Source organism: Triticum aestivum, chromosome 5A (genome assembly GCF_018294505.1).
Source record: "Triticum aestivum cultivar Chinese Spring chromosome 5A, IWGSC CS RefSeq v2.1, whole genome shotgun sequence".
NCBI classification, from domain to species: domain Eukaryota; kingdom Viridiplantae; phylum Streptophyta; class Magnoliopsida; order Poales; family Poaceae; genus Triticum; species Triticum aestivum.
Genome location: NC_057806.1, coordinates 346,519,226 through 346,536,701, shown reverse-complemented (window position 1 = coordinate 346,536,701; position 17,476 = coordinate 346,519,226). Strand labels below are relative to the sequence as shown.

General features: G+C 49.0%; 2 protein-coding genes across 2 annotated transcripts; one reads left to right on the top strand and one right to left on the bottom strand.

Moving 5' to 3' along the window:
- Positions 1 to 1,532: 1,532 nt before the first annotated feature.
- On the bottom strand, positions 1,533 to 3,011 carry LOC123106900 (uncharacterized). The gene is made up of 2 exons (XM_044528936.1): positions 2,720 to 3,011; positions 1,533 to 2,591 (listed from the first exon to the last, which is right to left on the bottom strand). Exons 1-2 carry the CDS (start codon positions 2,904 to 2,906, stop codon positions 1,864 to 1,866), a joined length of 915 nt encoding a protein of 304 aa, XP_044384871.1. The 5' UTR covers positions 2,907 to 3,011; the 3' UTR covers positions 1,533 to 1,863.
- Positions 3,012 to 4,920: 1,909 nt separating this feature from the next.
- LOC123103306 (PI-PLC X domain-containing protein At5g67130) lies at positions 4,921 to 8,545 on the top strand. Its single transcript, XM_044524837.1, has 8 exons — positions 4,921 to 5,177; positions 5,446 to 5,568; positions 5,691 to 5,828; positions 5,969 to 6,067; positions 6,393 to 6,696; positions 7,536 to 7,759; positions 7,857 to 7,943; positions 8,226 to 8,545. The coding sequence occupies exons 1-8, from the start codon at positions 5,100 to 5,102 to the stop codon at positions 8,409 to 8,411; spliced, it is 1,239 nt and encodes a 412-aa protein (XP_044380772.1). The 5' UTR covers positions 4,921 to 5,099; the 3' UTR covers positions 8,412 to 8,545.
- Positions 8,546 to 17,476: the final 8,931 nt, after the last annotated feature.

Sequence of the window (17,476 nt, the reverse complement as noted above, 5' to 3'; positions counted from 1 at the left end):
TCTGTATCTATAAAACCCCCTTCAAGCGGAGGTGGATAAGCATTCTAGTGTAGTCTAGTGTAGTGTAGGGACATCTCGACTACACTACACTAGAATACTTATCCACGGGAAAGAATAACTGCGGTATGGCGGGAAAGGGTTGGCGGGAAGGGATTGGCGGGAAAATAAGGCGGAAACGGATTGACGGGAAAATAAGGCGAGAACGGATTGGCGGGGAGGGGTTGACGAGAAACGGGTGGCGGAAACATATGGCGGGAAGGGGTTGGCGGGAAACGGGTGGCGACAAAATACATTTCAGCATGAGCCATGCAACTTCGGTCTAGGGTTGACCAAAAATTGACTTTTCGGCCTAGACTTGACCAAAAAGTCTATTTCGGCCTAGTGTTGACCAAAAAGTGCCTTTTCGGCCTAAGTGTGGCCGAAAAGTACTACTTCGGCCTAAATGTGGCCGAAAAGTACTACTTCGGCCAAAGAATGGCCGACAGGCTACTAGTTTTGGTTTTTTTGCATTACGTCCTATAGTTTCCGAATTTGCTACAAAAAACATGATAGTTTTGAAAAAAAAACCGATTTAAATTAGCACATCCTAATTGTAGATGGTCTTAGCATCACTAATAAGAGCTGGCAAGGTTTAATATTCACTAGCATATCCAAACTTTCTACAAATGCACATTTTGATAGTCTTTTGATTTGGTTGTAACTATTCCCGTATTTCCTCAAGGTGTCAGAGAGATAGAACCATGACGCAGTTTTCCCTAACCTAGCCGCCACCTCATGAAGGTGACTAGGGAGGCGATCCTCTACCTTCGATCTACACCAGCCAGGGCCGGTCCCCTCTCCTTCTGCTCTGTAGTTAGGGTATCGTTTTGTAGGTCGTGGTGAGCCGTTGGGGTAGTGGGAACGGCGCCCGAGCGAATAAATCTGCCTCAGCCCCACTCTCACACCGGCGGTGTCCTTCATGGCGGCGTCTCGAAGTTGATGGCATCACGTGTTTGTCGATCCTTCATATCAGCAGCATTAGTGTTCATGGATGGTGTTGGCGAGGCAGCGACAGCGACCCTTTCATGTGTGTCTCCCCTTTTGCTCTGTCCATCTTACTGTGGCGTTGTCTCCGACGTCACGATGGAGCGGGGAGGTTTTGGCGTCTTGGAGTACGCGCAGACGGTTGTCTATGCAGGCGATAGCTGGAAGAAGGTGCATCCTGTGTTGGGTTGGTGATTGGAGGATGGCAGTTTTGGCTTCCTTCTCCGACGTCGTAGTCATGCGGGGGATGTCAGTTATGGAGTTCGATAGCATGTCTGGGGACACGTTGCCCTGATCTGATTTTTTCAACGGCAATGGTTTTGCTTAAGGCAAACTACTTTGGAGGTTCGTAAAGCTGTTGATCAGCGATGGAGCTGCGTCCAGTTCGGATGAAGAGGTGATTTGTCTTCTTTTTCCCGGTGAAGAGGGACATGCATCGGTTTTTTGCGTAGGATTATCCTATCTTTTCGGTCCTGTGATGTCGGTGTTTGTGTGGCTTGTAACAAAAATTTTACTTTATTAATAAGACTAGTATTATCATTATCATGAAAAAAAAGCGAGATAGAAACACTGCAATTCACAAAACTACTATGAGCATACTCCTTCAAAGTGGCAAAAGGAGCATATTACGTCGATTAACACGATTTCACGATGGTTCACACAACTGCTGTCGGTTCACAGATTCAGATACAATGCCCTTGTTGAAAGTAAAACCATCTGAAGCTCACCATGAATCAGCAGCAGCTTTCTCTTCAGCATTAGCTGCAGAGAGATTCATCGACGAAACTATCCCAACAGGCTTCAGTCATCGTCAAAGAAGCAGGCCATGGCGAGGTCCGGTCACCACGCATCATCTGCGGCTGCTCTGGCATTGGTACGCATGCGCTCGAACGCCTCGGCGGGCACCGAGAGGGGCCCAGCGCGCGCCTGCCACCTCGCGCCGTGCCGCCCGGCCTTGCCGGACACGTCCTCGACGGCCTTGAGGAACTCCTTGGCCTGCGCCAGCGTGAGCACCTCCTTCACGGCGGCCTCCACGGCGCGCCACCGCAGCTTGTCGGCGCGCCGCGCGGCGCGCGCCATCTTGCACACCTCCTCGGCCGCCGTCTCGGCGAACCCCTCCTTGGTCTTCTCGCACGCCAGCTTCATGGCGTAGGTGGACTGGTACTCGGCCACCTCGCCGTCCAGCGCGGCCTCGCGGGCCTGGAGGCGGCGCCTGGCGGCAGAGAGCGCATGCGACTGGCGCTCGTTGGAGGGGAGGAAGAGGTCGCCCTCGGACTCGCTTGTTCGCAGGGACGGGAACAGCGCCGGGAGGAGGGCGAGGATGCAGGACGGGCGCAGGTCGCCGCCGAGCCAGGAGAGCGCGGCGACGGCGAGCGGCGGGTCGTCCGTGCGGGCGACGAGGGCGGGGACGTCGCGCGGGCGGACGGGCGGGCCGGCGGCGAGGCGGGAGTAGCGCAGGCGGAGGCGGGCGAGATCGGCGGTGATGTCGGTGGCGGCGGCGTTGTCGCTGTCGCTGGAGTCGGAGGAGAGGAGGCGGCGGTGCGCCATCGGGTCCACCGCCCCGGGCGCTGGTCGGAAAGAAACGAGAAAGAGGCACGAATCAGCGAAGCAAGAAAGCCAAGAAATCGGCGCCATGGACTAGAAGAGAGCCGCCATGAAATCCTTCTTGGACAAGAAAGGGAGGGGAAGCAATTACAGAAGGGGGTGAAGCAGGGGAGGCAGGAGAAGATGCCCTTGTCCTTCTTGGCGCTCTTCCCGCCGGTGCCGCTGCCGCCGCCGCGGCGGTACCCGGCGTCGTAGCCGTAGTAGTAGTCGTCGGCGTCGTCGCCCGGGAGGGGGCTCAGGAACAGTGGCGTAGCTAGGGGGTGGCCAGGGTGGTCCATGGACCACCCTGGAATTTCCCCATAGTGTATTAAAAATATATTTCTTTGAAAATAAATAAACTTATGTAAATATTTCTATTGGTGGACCACCCTGACTTATTGGGCTGGCTACGCCACTGCTCAGGAACGGCATTGCAGCGCGGTGGGTGCGTGTGACCTGCGGAGACTGGGGGTGGGAAGGTGGCTTCTGTTGGGTGCGCTGGTGGAGGAGGCGAGTTTGAAGGTGCTCGGCCGAGACCCGTCCCGTCGGCGCTGAACGCCGGGGGAGCAACTTGTCGATCAGCGCTTCAGGCGCGATCGCTGACCGTTAGATTGAGATCCAACAGTCACAGATCAACAGAGCTGAGGATTGATGTTCCACTGCGTATTTTACTGAACAGGAACTTGTGACCGGATACGAAAAGAGGAACATGAACAATAGATTCATAGATTTCTGCGGTTCATGAACACAAGATGTTCATAAGACCATACTGTGAAAGGCTAAGTGATTGACTGATTGTGTGTGACATAAAACCTTCATTGTGGAGAAACCCTAGCTGCCACAAAATCAATCTCCTCTCCCCTTTGCTTTCAGCCGCTGCTCCGACACCGTGAGGCGGAGGGAAGGGGATTCCCCTTGTCTCTCACCCTTTGTGTAGCAAGTTTTGTGTCTTAGTGATGTTGCTCTAACAATGCTATCAATGTCATTTTGAATAAAAGTCCTTCAACTCCAATCGTTTTTATTGGTGTTGCGTTGCTGAGGAGCTCCAGAGTTTTTGTGTCCCGGTTACTCTTTATGAAAAGTTGGTTGGTTATTTGTACTCCAGGTCGCGTGTTTTCATGTGCATCAACAACTGTAACACTATCTTCTTGGTTTGGCGGCCCCATCGCTGGTATGCTTGACGCGATTGCCAACCTCCATGTACGCGACGGTCTACTACTGTTATGATTTGTTGAGATTTCTTCCTCTATAGTTGCAGGTAGGTACTTCGTGGTTTGACTGGATTTGTCTTGATGTTGTCAATTGTGGGAAAGAGCTATGATGGTGTAACCGTGACAAATTTAGTTGCGACTTTGATAATAATTTTAAGACATATAGCCGTTTGCAGTTGCATCTTTGTTTAGGGTCCGCTCAATTACCTTGCATCTACTTGTATCCAACGTTCTATTGATCTATTATAAACTAGATTTAATATTATATTATAAAACATTAAAAGATTTAATATCCTTCCACTATCTCGACTCGCACCCTACACATATAGCGTTATGTTTGGACCCTGTTGTTGGAGTGCATGCTTGCTACATGGGACGTCGCTCTTGTATCTCGATATCAGTATAGTCACTCAACAGTCACATCCAAGCTGATGAACGGGCATGCCAGTGGTTCTAGCGTTGAGGTCAAGGCATCTCTCTTCATGGAGAGACAGCTGGACTCCAACTGCTTTCTAAAGCGGTACAACGTGGACAGTGATGATGACAGAGCCTGGCGGTGGGGACAGTCGTTCAATGACATTAACAAAAGGAAGAAAAGAGCGCATGAGCATGACGGGATGATTTTAAGACTGCTATTTTACTTGTGAGGAGCGCTAATACTCTTTGTGCTTTTTTTTTCAAAAGTACACCAAAAGTGTGTACCATATTTTTGTATAGGATAAAACTAGATTACGAGAGACCTATTGAAATGATGCCACAATATTCACTACATTCCTCTTTGATTCAAAGATTTTGCCCGCACAAATGCAGTATAATTTTTGGGATTCATTTGTCCAGCATTTTATAGTAAAAAGTTTTATCCACTCCAAGCTCATGTGAAGATTCCTACTTTCTTCGATTCATATTACTCGTCGCTTAAATAGCTCTATAGAGATGTATTTCAATACTACATACATTTATTTGTGGGACATGTAATATGGATGGAAGGGAGTATGCTATTTCCAAATCATGTACGTGAACTATTATAAATACTAGTACTACCGTTGCTTGTTGCTGTCGGTTAATTCTGTAAAGAAAAGGACCGGGGGATCCTACCAAGAAAACAAAGGGAAAGCGTGTTGACGATTTGACCCCTCCTCCGGCGCTGTCCCTCGTCGAAAATAAAGAAAGAAAGAAAGAAAGAGAAAAAGGGCAGCCATGTAGTGCTTCCCCTGCTTTCCCTTCTCGCAGCAGCAGATCACTAGCTCACTCCATGGTGGAGAGAGTGGTTGGTGGCCACTAATGGCGCGCCTCTCCTGCCGCCGCTTCCTCCTCTCGCTCCACGTCGCGCTGCTGCTGCTAGTCCCCTGCACCTGCCAGGTACCCGATTCGTCAGCCCGATCCTCTCCACGGTTCCGATTCTTGCGTGTTACCTACCTGCTGTGTCTCCCATCAAGTTCTTGTCCAGTTCGATCTAACCCTTCTTGATGCCTATAATTCCTGATGGCATGGCATGAGCATACTGTTCTTTTCTCCTTCTTCCGCGAGAGTGATACATGAACTGAATTTATCTCTCAGTGTCTGTTTCTTCCTAAAAGTGGTGCGATCTTTGAGGGAGCCTGAATTTACCGCTGGGTCTTGTTTGCAGGTCGGGGATTCGTGCTCGGCGGCCCGCGACTGCGGGGTGGGCCTCTACTGCGGCGATTGCGCCGCCGCCGGCCGGACGCGGCCGTCCTGCATCAGGGACCTGGCCATCCAGCCCACCTCCATCGTAAACTCTTGCATTCCCTTAAGCGCTTGCTTGTAGTATTACTCTGTCTGTGGCTTGTGTTCGGCAATTACTCATCTATCTTGTTCTTCAACCATGGGATGGGGCATGCTTGTTTTGTCCAGGTGAAGGGGCTGCCATTTAACAGGTACTCATGGCTGGTGACCCATAATTCATTCTCCATCGTCGGCGAGCCGTCACGCACCGGGGTTGAGAGGGTTACATTCTACAACCAGGAAGACACTGTCACCAACCAACTCAGGGTAACTACACTGAATACATGGGCCAATCTTTTTATTTATTTATTTTTTGTTTGGGGGTGGGGGGAGGTTATATTTTCGCGATTTTATAGGATGGGTGTTTTTAGTTTTTTTTTCTTTCTTTGATATAATGGTGTGTGCAGAATGGAGTGAGGGGATTGATGCTGGATATGTATGACTTCGGTGGGGATGTCTGGCTCTGCCACTCCTTGCAAGGGCAATGCTACAACTTCACTGCTTTCGTAAGTTCTGTTCTTTGCAGATACCAAACTAATTGACATTTCATTTCTAGTTAAGCCACCTCAAAATCTAATGAAGCTCGGTTATAATACTCCGTCAACTCGTATGTTAAATTCATGAACACAATGAACACGAAGACTTGTGTTGTTTTGTCACTCTTACGATTCTATTGTGGATAATATTGTTTCAGTGTGGTAATCAATTGGAACTAAAGAATGTGGGGAATGGAAGTTAATTGATTCCTTTCTGAATTCATCACTAACCTTGCGAGATGTATAGCTGTTAAGGCGACCAGACTCCTAATGTTCAAATGCAATGTGATTCTAGGAACCAGCAATTGACACGTTGAAAGAGGTGGAAGCATTTCTATCCGAGAATCCCACGGAGATTGTTACAATATTCATCGAGGATTACGTACATGCCCCGATGAGATTGAGCAAATTGTTTACTGCTGCTGACTTGATGAAGTATTGGTACCCTATCTCAGAAATGCCAACGAGTGGGCAGGAGTGGCCCACCGTCACAGATATGGTTGCAAAGAACCACAGGTTGCTTGTGTTTACTTCCGATGCTTCAAAGGAGTCTAGCGAAGGAATAGCTTACCAGTGGAGTTATTTGCTGGAGAATGAGTGTAAGTATGGCTTTCTGGGCTTTATTGAAAAAAACAGAGGTTCTATCGATTCTAGGTAGCGATAGCTATACCACAATTTGCAAATCTAAAACCCAAAATACAAATTTCTTCTTGGCTTTCTATGTCTTGAGATAGCCTACCCCAACTTGTTTGGGACTAAAGGCTTTGTTGTGTTGTTTCTTTGTCTTGAGAACCTTGTTTAACATCCATTTCACCTTTCAACTTATAATATATTGGACCATGAGAGTCTCGTGTGATTAATTTACTCCAAAGATGACTATGAGCTGAACATATTCTGATTTAGAACTAAGTTAAGAGCTAATTGTGTAGTTTTTTCATTTCCCTGTTAAGAGCTAATTGTGCTAGTTGTCCTTTCTGGGATATTCGGTATTTTTTATTTACTCATGTGCTAGTTACACAAGAAGAGAAGGGATCAACCCTCCCTTGAGTGATCCACATGATCCACATTAGATGCTTGATGAATTAAGAACCACCTCGATTGTTTTTGAAAAATATTCATGCTGTTTTGGTGCTTAAACCAATAAAAAAGATTGCACCACAAGTGAATGTTTTATATTGTACTGTATCATAATATACATTATCTGATCAGTATTTGCTTCTTAAGACATTGATCCGGAGTTATTTTGTATGCAAGATTTGTGTTCTCCTACAAATTTGCTCTCATAGGAGTTTTATACTGGTAGTCCTGTGGATATATCACTCAACTTGCACTTAACTCTAATTGATTTATCTTGAGTACTTTACTAATTTTCTGAGCACAGATATATAGCTCTTATATTTTATTCATGTTTACATTTTATTTCCCGTGATCATGACAGCTGGAGATCCGGGTATTGACCCTAGCGCTTGTCCAAACAGAAAGGAATCACAGCCACTAAACTCAAGATCTGCGTCTCTATTTATGCAAAATTATTTCCCCACAATTCCTGTTGAGAGTGAAGCATGCAAAGAGAATTCTGTTGGACTACCTCAGATGGTCCAAACTTGCTATGCTGCAGCTGGAAATAGAATCCCGAACTACATAGCTGTGAATTTTTACATGGTAATATAATACTTTATGCCCAGTTCAGACAAATAAAAACAAGATTTATCTGGTATCGAATGTAAGTATGGAACTGTTCTTAATGTGACATGCGCAGCGAAGCGACGGTGGTGGTGTTTTTGATGTTCAGGACAGAATCAACGGCCTTACGCTATGTGGTTGCAACACCATTGCTGCTTGCCAGGTAATTGTGAAGACATAAATTTTCTGCCAACAAAAAACTGTAGTCCCAGAATTTGGTGTAAATTCGCATTAGCTTCAGAACATGTTTTCCAACCAGACTTCTATATACAATTAAACAGTACTAAAAATGAATACCTTATGCACGATCAGGCTTATCAACATGACTCCGCTCCATATATTTAAGAGGACACCATTCCTATTATGGGCATACATTTTTTCTTCACCATTTACACTTTAAATGCCATATTGTTGTTATGGAAGTTTCATGAAGAAATGTTTGCAGGCTGGGGCACCAACGGGCGCATGCAAGAACACTGGAGCACCTAATCGAACTACCTCTTCTGTAAACGGGAACGTCTATTCAGGAACTATAGAATTCAAGACTTCTGCTTCAAGGGCCAGCAGTACTTCCACCTGGAGCAACTTGGTTATTTCGCTAAGTCTTGCTTTGATTCTTAAGCCATTTTGAACCTTCGGGCTTTGGTTTACGTGTCCTTGTGGGTTTGTGAACTGTCCTTTTCTTCTTTCATACCGGCGTATGTATGTTGTCATGTTGCTTCCGTGATGGGATGATGGTCAGCAGCTTGCTAGCTTTCTAGGCTATATTCAGAGAAATGGACTTCTGCACGCGCGTAAGGCGTGCACTCTCTCCAATCCTGCCAGCGCCCACCTGCCGCGTGCAGCCGCCACTTAAACGCACACGGCAGCGTAGACAGCCAGCTCAAACCACGCCACGCCGGAGTGTCCGGCTTGCTAACGGTGTTGATCGTGGCTCGGCAGTGACGAAGCAGCAGCAAGTCATCATCCGTAAACTGTGGCGCACGAGGGGGATACGATTGGGGATGAAGCATTTCAAGCATACATTCGCTTGTTCGACAACCCGCTCAATGACGGACAGATTGCGGCCATCCTCGCCCTCTTTGGATGGGAGTCGCCGGCATCCCCATTGCAAGAGGACGTGGACACGGTGGAGGGGCGAGCGTAGACTCTCTCCCTTGAGTGCGGATTCCGTGGGCTTTTCTCATGGCTTCACAACCACTCAAGCTGATTGTGTGGAACGTAGGTGGACTAAACAACCCTGCGAGGCGTAGTGCCGTGTATCAGACCATTGCTGCGGTGGATCCGAGCCTGGTCTGCCTCCAACAGACTAAGATGGAAGTGCTAACTTTGAGCATCGTCTCACAATGTTTGGGAAATAAACTTAAGGAGTTTTACTATTTGCCGGCCTCGGGCACATGTGGAGGGATCCTTTTAGCTTGGAACCCCCTTGTGGCTACTCTCTCCCATCCTCACCTCTCTGAAAACACGATCTCGGCGGTTGTCTCTCCCTTTGGAGCGGATTCTTGGTGGATCACGGGCGTCTATGGCCCTAACCTAGAGGCGGATAAGATAGAATTCATGCATGAGCTAGCAGAAGTTCGAGAGTTACAGTCAGGGCCGTGGCTTCTGGTCGGGGATTTCAACTTGCTGGTGAACCCGGAGGATAAGAATAACACCTTGATCAACCGAAGAATGATCTCGCGCTTTCGCTCTCGCTTGAACAGACTGGAACTCAAAGAGATCTACCTTAACGGTCGGAGGTACACGTGGTCTAATGAGCGGGCTAGGGCTACCTTGGAGAAGATTGATCACATTTTGCCACGAACTCTTGGGAAGATCTATACCCGTCTTGCTTTCTCACGGCGCTCGGATCGGCGGTTTCAGACCATTGTCCTCTGCTTTTGGACTTCCATGCGGACTTCTCCTTTGGGAAGAGATTCAAATTTGAGTCCTTTTGGACCAAAGCTCCCGGCTTCATGCGAACGGTTCAGGAGGCATGTCAATCTTGCCCGTCGGATGGCAACCCTTTTACGGTGCTCAATAACAAACTCAGAATCACCACGCGCCGTCTGCAAGCATGGAGCTCCAAGTGGATTGGCAACGTGCGGCTTCAAATTGCCGTTGCACTTGAGGTCATCCTACGGCTAGATGTGGCCATGGATTCGCGGGATCTATGCGAGGGCGAGTTGGCTCTTAGGCGCACGCTGAAAAGGAAACTTCTTGGCCTCTCTTCCCTTGAGCGGACGATCGCTAGGCAGAAGTCGAGGCTACTGCATCTGAAGGACGGGGACGCCAATACTCGATTTTTTTCACCAACACGTGCGACATCGCCAGAGGAAGAATGCGCTCATGACCTTGCGCCACAACGGCCAGGTCCTCACTGGGCAGGAGGAGATTGCTTCTACCGTGGACGACTTCTATGATAGGCTACTGGGCATGACCTCGCCACGCGATCACGACCTTCACCTGGATGCCATCAGTATGCCCACTCGGGATTTGCGCAAGCTCAAAGAACCCTTCTCGGAGGAGGAGATCCTCGAAGCCATTAAGCACATGCCCCTGGACAAGGCACCCGGCTTCACCGGCCGATTCTACACAGCATGTTGGTCCATCATCAAGGGGTACATTACGAAGGCTTTCACAACATTCTACCGTGGAGATCTGAGGGGATTCGTCGCGATCAACAAAGCCCTGGTCACACTCCTGCCAAAAAAGGATGGCGCAAATGAGCTGCGAGATTTTAGACCCGTGAGCCTCATGCATGGGCTGGCTAAGATTTTTGACAAAGTTTTGGCAAGCCGCCTTGCGCTAGAGCTGCCGCACTTGGTCGGCATCCACCAAAGCGCGTTTGTCAAAGGGAGAGCGCTGCACGATAACTTCATGTTCGTTCAGAGCACCGCAAGACGGCTACACGCGCTCTGTCAACCTGCAATCTTGCTAAAGCTGGACATCTTGAAGGCATTCGACACGGTACAATGGTCTTTTCTGATTGAAGTTCTCCAAACGATGGGTTTTGGCAGTCGGTGGCTGAGCTGGATCGTGGGTCTCCTTGCTATCTCCTCTACTCACATCATGATCAACGGAGTGCCTGGGGCGCCAATCTTCAATTGCAAGGGCCTGTGGCAAGGCGGACCTCTATCCCCCATGCTATTTATCCTTATGATGGAGCCGCTCCACCATCTCTTTCAGCTGGCCACGAAGATGGACGTCTTGACACCACTTGCCAGCCATGGTCTCAAGCAGCGGGTGTCCCTTTTCGCAGATGATGCAATCATCTTCCTCAAACCAGTGCAAACCGATCTTCATGCTTGCTCCCACATACTGCACCTATTTGGGATGGCTTCTGGCCTACAGGTCAACTTCAACAAGACGGCGGCAATCCCAATTCGTTGCTCCAATGAAGAAAAAGCTCTGGCCACGGTTACCCTGGGCTGTGAGCTTGCATCTTTTCCGCGCCGCTACCTGGGGATGTCGCTTTGTCCCAGAAAGCCATCGGCTGCCCAGTTACACAGCCTGGTGGAACGCATTGCTCAGTGCCTACCGAACTGGAAGGCTGCTACTTTGCCGAAGAGCGTCCGACTCATCCTCATACTCTCAGTTCTTTGCTCGGTTCCCATCCACATGATGCTTGATTTAGCACTACCAATGAAGACAATTCATGCCATAAACAAGATTATACGAGGGTTCTTGTGATGTGGCAAAAAGGAAGCGAATGGTGGAAACTGCTCGGTGGCCTGGACAACAGTCTGTATGCCAAAGTGGGCGGGCGGGCTAGGCATCCCTGACCTGGCTTGGCTCAATGTCGTGCTGCAAGCCAGATGGCCCTGGCTACAACGGATGGATCAGAACACACCGTGGAGTGAGTTTGACATCAAAGTACCCAAGGAATCGACCGCACTCTGCAATGCAGCAGCCAAGATAACAGTAGGAGACGGAAGCCTGACCCTCTTCTAGGAAGATCGCTGGATGGATGGATATCGCATTGTGGAAATTGCACTGCAAATTTATGAGGCCGTCCCTCCGCTCAAAAGAAGAACGAGAACCCTTAAGGAGGCCATCACCACTGGAGTCTGGGCATCCGATATCAAACAAGATCTAGGCCTGCAGGCCCTTTGGTAGTACCTGAACCTGTGGTCAAGAGTTCAGGAAGTTACACTGCAGGAAGACGTGTAGGATGTGGTGTCCTAGTGTTGGGAACCTGGTGGCAAGTACTCAACCCGGTCTGCCTATGTGGCGAAGTTCGCTGGCAGAGAGGTGTCAGTCACAACGCAGTTTACGTGGAAGTCCAGAGCGCCACTGCGCTGTTGCTTCTTTCTATGGCTTGCCATGAAGAATAGGTGTTGGACAGCGGATCGGCTAGCTCAGCGAGGGCTGCCACACAATGATACTTGCCCTTTCTGCGACCAAGAAGAAGAAACCTTGAATCACATTGTGCTAACTTGCGTCTTTGCTCGGACAATCTGGAGAACTCTATGCACCACGATAGGCAAACTTGCATGGACACCCGCAGGGCACGACACTCTAGCTACTTGGTGTGCAGATAAGCCGAAGAACATGCGCGTCATCATCTCCTTGGTCCTATGGGAAATCTGGAAGCATCACAACGCCATTGTATTCGATGGCGCCTCTCCCTCATTAGCTGGGCTCATCATGAGGATCGTGGAGGAGGGAATGGCTTGGTTCAGAGCCGGACTGCTTAAGGGTGACTGGGCTGAAGTTGGCGCGGAATTATCAAGGTGGGCGCTAGGTGAGTAGTCATACAGATCTTTCTTGTTTCCGTGCGGATGTAGGAGCTTGGTTCACGATGTACTAAATTTGTAACATCATCGGTGGATTTGGGCTCTCTGCCCCTCCCTTCTATATAATATAATACGCACACTCCTACGTATTCGAGAAAGTTTGGACTCAGTGTGGATAGAACAAATAGTGTGCAATGCTAGCACTCTGTACTTTTTTTGTCCCCCTCGCGAAATAGTACAAAGAAAATGATTGAATTATTCTCACATTGGTAAATTATCAAAACAAAGTTGTGTGGTGTCTGTTAGAAGTATAATAGTGTTTCGAAAACACTAACACCCACACGTGTGGCAACACTGCAACTCGCCCACACGTCTGGATCGCCGTCCAATTAAGTTTGCACGAATCTTGACACACCGAAACAGTTTTCGTGTGCCACGTAGGACAAGGACGGCGTGTGGGCATTGGAGAGGTCGCCCACATGCCCCACAACACACGGTTGCCAGCTGCGTTGTGTGGGCGAACTAGTTTCTGCGCACACATCCACCACCTAGTCCACGCGCGTGTGGGTGAACTGATTTTCGCCCACACGACAGTCGTATGTTGTTGGATGGCAACTAGGCAAACACACATGGCAACTATGATTCGTTTGCTAGACGGCAACTGCAGTTGCATGTACGTGGCAATCAGATAAACATACATGGCAATTGTGATTAACCACACGTGGCAACGAGGTAAATACACATGACAACTATTGTTTGACCATATGTGACAAGTAGTTAATCACACACGACAATTATGGTTTGATTACACGCAACAACTACCATAAATTAGACATGGCAACTATAGTTAACCAAAACAGTGAGAGTTGCCATGCTTTTACAACCATATTTGCCATCCTGGATAACTACATCTGCCATCCCGGATGGCAACTAAATCGTCATCCCGCGGGTACCTAATGTAGCTGCTCCAGGACGTGTGGGCATATTTGCTTCGTGCCACATGCACGGGGTGGGGATGAGTAGTACTTGTTGGGCGTGTGACACGAAGTACCTACGCCCACACGTGTTGGCAATTCTACTGTTCGCCCACACACAGCCCGTGTGGGCTGCCCTGCTCATGCCACACACGGTGTGTGGGCGAATACCTATTATACCACACGTGTGGTGGATATCGACGTCCTAGTGTTTAAGATAGAGACAAGAGCTAGAGATAGAATAGGTTTAAACATGTATGATTTGCTCTCTATTCCAAGTCTCTCTTCTTCATATTGTACTCTATAAATACCCCTACAAGAGACAGATCAACACAACAAAAATATTACCCATCTTACAATTTTCACATGGTATTAGAGCGGTTTGTCCAACGACACCGACCCTAGGACCTTCCACCACTTCTGCAGAGTGCCGCCCCGGGGAGATTAATCTCCTCTCGTCGGGGGCATGGCACCCGGTCAATCAATGATTAGATCGGTCACATAGTTTAGATCCTATTTTCGAGTTCCCTCATAGGTTGTCAAATTTCAATTTTTTTTCAAATCCATCCAGTAGATCAATTCCTTTTAGCCAGCAAATAAATCCATTATTAGAGTTGTGTCGAATATTATTCTACAAGGTAGGTTATAGTTGGTCTTGTAGTTGTATTGTGTTTAGATAGAATATGGAGTCGTGTCCAAATAGGACACTTGTATCTTAGAGCATCTCCAGCCATTGGCCTCCCAGGGGGCTCGTAAAATCGCCGCCAACCGGCGTAAAAATTGGCATGGGGGCTTTGGGGTTCCCAGTCACCGGCCCCAGGGTCATCCCCAGAAGGCGTTTTTAATTTTTTAAAGGAATTCGGCTAAAGTTGGCAAATGGGACAAAGATTCGGCTAACATTTGGCAAACATGACATTACTTAAGCGACTTAAATAGTTTTTTACATAGCAAAGTGAAATACTTAAAAGAAACAAAGGCCGCAACTACAAGCCGAAGAACGCGTTGCGCACAGTGAAGTGGCCGCCGTCGCCGCCATCGCCATTGTCGTCGTCCTTCTCCTCCTTCATGCAGCCGCCCCTGCTGGAACCCTGCCCGGGGTCGCCCTGATGGACCGGTGGCGGCGTGTCCTCGTCGCTGTCGTCATCGAGAACGACGACGCCTCCCTCGTCGCGGCCACGGCGCCGAGCGGCGATCTGCTCTAGGGCGCGACACTGGCGCTCCAGCTCCGTCCGCGCCCAGTGTTCGCGTGCCCACTTCAAGGCTGCCGCATCGGAGAGCTCCGGCTCCGTCTTCACGGCGGCGAGCCCTGGCTCTGTCTTCACGGAGGCGAGCCCGAGCTCCGTCTTCATGGCGGCGGCGAGCCCTGGCTCTGTCTTTGGCTTGACGAAGTGGGGAGGAGCCGATGAGGAGGCATGACCACCCTCGTTGATGATGATGCAGGCTCTGCGGGTGCGCCGGCTGAGCGGTGTCTCCGCGGGCTCGGCCTTGACGCTGAACAACGTCGGCGACCCAGAGGTGGAGGAGCGGGAGGAGGAGGAGGAGGAGGAGGAGGAAGAGGACGCCATCCTCCTCGGTATCCATTGGCGTGGCGGGGCAGCAGGGTACATCAACGACGGGTCGTTGCCGCCCTCGTGGTGCCGGAGGACGGCATGGAGAGTGCGGCCGGGGGCGCCCAACCACAGACGGCGACCCTCATTGTTCTTCGTCCCCTGCACCACCGGCGCCCCGTTGGTGGAGGCCAGCCGCTGTGCCTGCCAGTGCTGGAAGTACGCCGCCCATGCCTCATGGTTGCTGGCGGTGTACTGCGGGAGGGCCCGCTGCTCCTCCGTCAGCGACACCCGCACGTGGTCGACCTCGTCGGCGAAGTAGTCGGCGCGCACGGTGACGTCGGGCAGCGGGGGATGGGGATGCCACCGACGCTGAGCTTCCACCGCACCGACACGCGCATGCCGGGAGGCACCGGGATGTTGGCCTCGAACAGCAAGTGGGCTTCCCACTCGTGCAACGAGCGGCGGCCGAAGCCATTGGCCGCCGCCCCATCGCCGGGGAACCTGTAGGATCGAAAGTATGTCTAGAGGGGGGGGGGGTGATTAGACTACTTGACCAAATAAAAATCTATCCTTTTCCCAATTTTAAGTCTTGGCAGATTTTAGCAACTTAGCACAAGTCAAGCAATCAGACTACACATGCAATTCTAAGAGTATAGCAGCAGAATGTAAATCATTGCACATGAAGGTAAAGGGAGGAGTTTAGAGGGAGCAAACACAATGTAGACACGGAGATTTTTGGCGTGGTTCCGATAGGTGGTGCTATCATACATCCACGTTGATGGAGACTTCAACCCACAAAGGGTAACGGTTGCGCGAGTCCACGGAGGGCTCCACCCACGAAGGGTCCACGAAGAAGCAACCTTGTCTATCCCACCATGGCCATCGCCCACGAAGGACTTGCCTCACTAGGGTAGATCTTCACGAAGTAGGCGATCTCCTTGCCCGTACAAACTCCTTGGTTCAACTCCACAATCTTGTCGGAGGCTCCCAAGTGACACCTAACCAATCTAGGAGACACCACTCTCCAAAAGGTAATAGATGGTGTGTTGATGATGAACTCCTTGCTCTTGTGCTTCAAATGATAGTCTCCCCAACACTCAACTCTCTCACACAGATTTGGATTTGGTGGAAAGATGATTTGAGTGGAAAGCAACTTGGGAAAGGCTAGAGATCAACATTCTTGTGGTTGGAATGGAATATCTTGGTCTCAACACATGAGTAGGTGGTTCTCTCTCAGAAAATGTATGCTGGAAGTGTAGGCACGTTCTGATGGCTCTCTCCACAAATGGAGGATGGGTATATATAGCCTCCACACAAAATCTAACCGTTACACACAATTTATCAAACTCGGTGAAACTGAACCATGAAACTCTGTCAGACCGATTTAGTTCAAAATGTGAATGTTAGGATTTTCGGTGGGATCGACATGTCAACTTGGTGAGACTGATTTCATTAGGGTTATGGCATAACATAATATCGGTGAGACCGATCACATAAACTCGGTAGGTCCGATTTCTGTAACAGGCAAATAGAGAGTTGGTCAGGCAAACTCGGTGGGACCAAATCGCTCATTTCGGTAAGACCGAAACATTACGAAAGGGAAACAGAGAGTTTGCATTGCAAACTCGGTGGGACCGATCGCTCATCTCGGTTGGACCAAAATGTTACGAAGGGAAACATAGAGTTTGCAATCCCATCTCGGTGAGAACGAGACCCCTATCGGTGAGACTGAAATGACTAGGATTTCTGGCAGTGGCTATGTCAAATGAATTTGGTGGCGCCAGATAGATAATTTCGGTGGGGCCGAGTTTGACTTTTGGTTTGGGACATATGTGGATATGAGAAAGTGGTTGATGGCTTTTGGAGCATATCACTAAGCATTTTGAGCAAGCAAGCCATTAAGCAACACCTCATGCCCTTTTAATAGTATTGGCTTTTCCTATTGACTCAATGTGATCTTGGATCACTAAAATGAAAATATAGAGTTTTGAGCTTGAGCCAATATGTGTCCTTAGCATTTTGAGGGGTCCACATTCCTAATCCATGCCATGCCAATCATTGAACTTTCTGAAATGATCATCTTGAAATAGCATTAGTTCAATGAGGTATATGTTATTAGGAATTACCAAAACCACCCAAGGATAGTTGCACTTTCAATCTCCCCCTTTTTGGTAATTGATGACACATATAGATCAAAGCTTAGACAAATTATAATAAGATTGAAACGCAACGTCGCTTTGAGAAGTATGTGATAAGCAAGAGCTCCCCCTAAATTTGTGCATTATTTAAAATTTGCTTTTGAATGCAAATGCACAATCGATTAGGATCATGGGTTACTCTTCCATGTCAAAATGATAGAAAGTAAAAACATGCACTCATCACCAAGCAAAGTGAATGATCATACAAGATATATAAAACATAACATCATTCAAGCATAAGCATTAAAGTAGG

Coding starts and splice junctions, on each gene's coding strand:
- LOC123103306 (XM_044524837.1), top strand. CDS start 5,100: ATGGCGCGCCTCTCCTGCCGCCGCTTCCTCCTCTCGCTCCACGTCGCG. Junction 5,569..5,690: donor CCATCCAGCCCACCTCCATC/GTAAACTCTTGC, acceptor TGTTTTGTCCAG/GTGAAGGGGCTGCCATTTAA. Junction 6,697..7,535: donor TTATTTGCTGGAGAATGAGT/GTAAGTATGGCT, acceptor TGATCATGACAG/CTGGAGATCCGGGTATTGAC.
- LOC123106900 (XM_044528936.1), bottom strand. CDS start 2,906: ATGGACCACCCTGGCCACCCCCTAGCTACGCCACTGTTCCTGAGCCCC. Junction 2,592..2,719: donor CCCCTGCTTCACCCCCTTCT/GTAATTGCTTCC, acceptor CTTTCCGACCAG/CGCCCGGGGCGGTGGACCCG.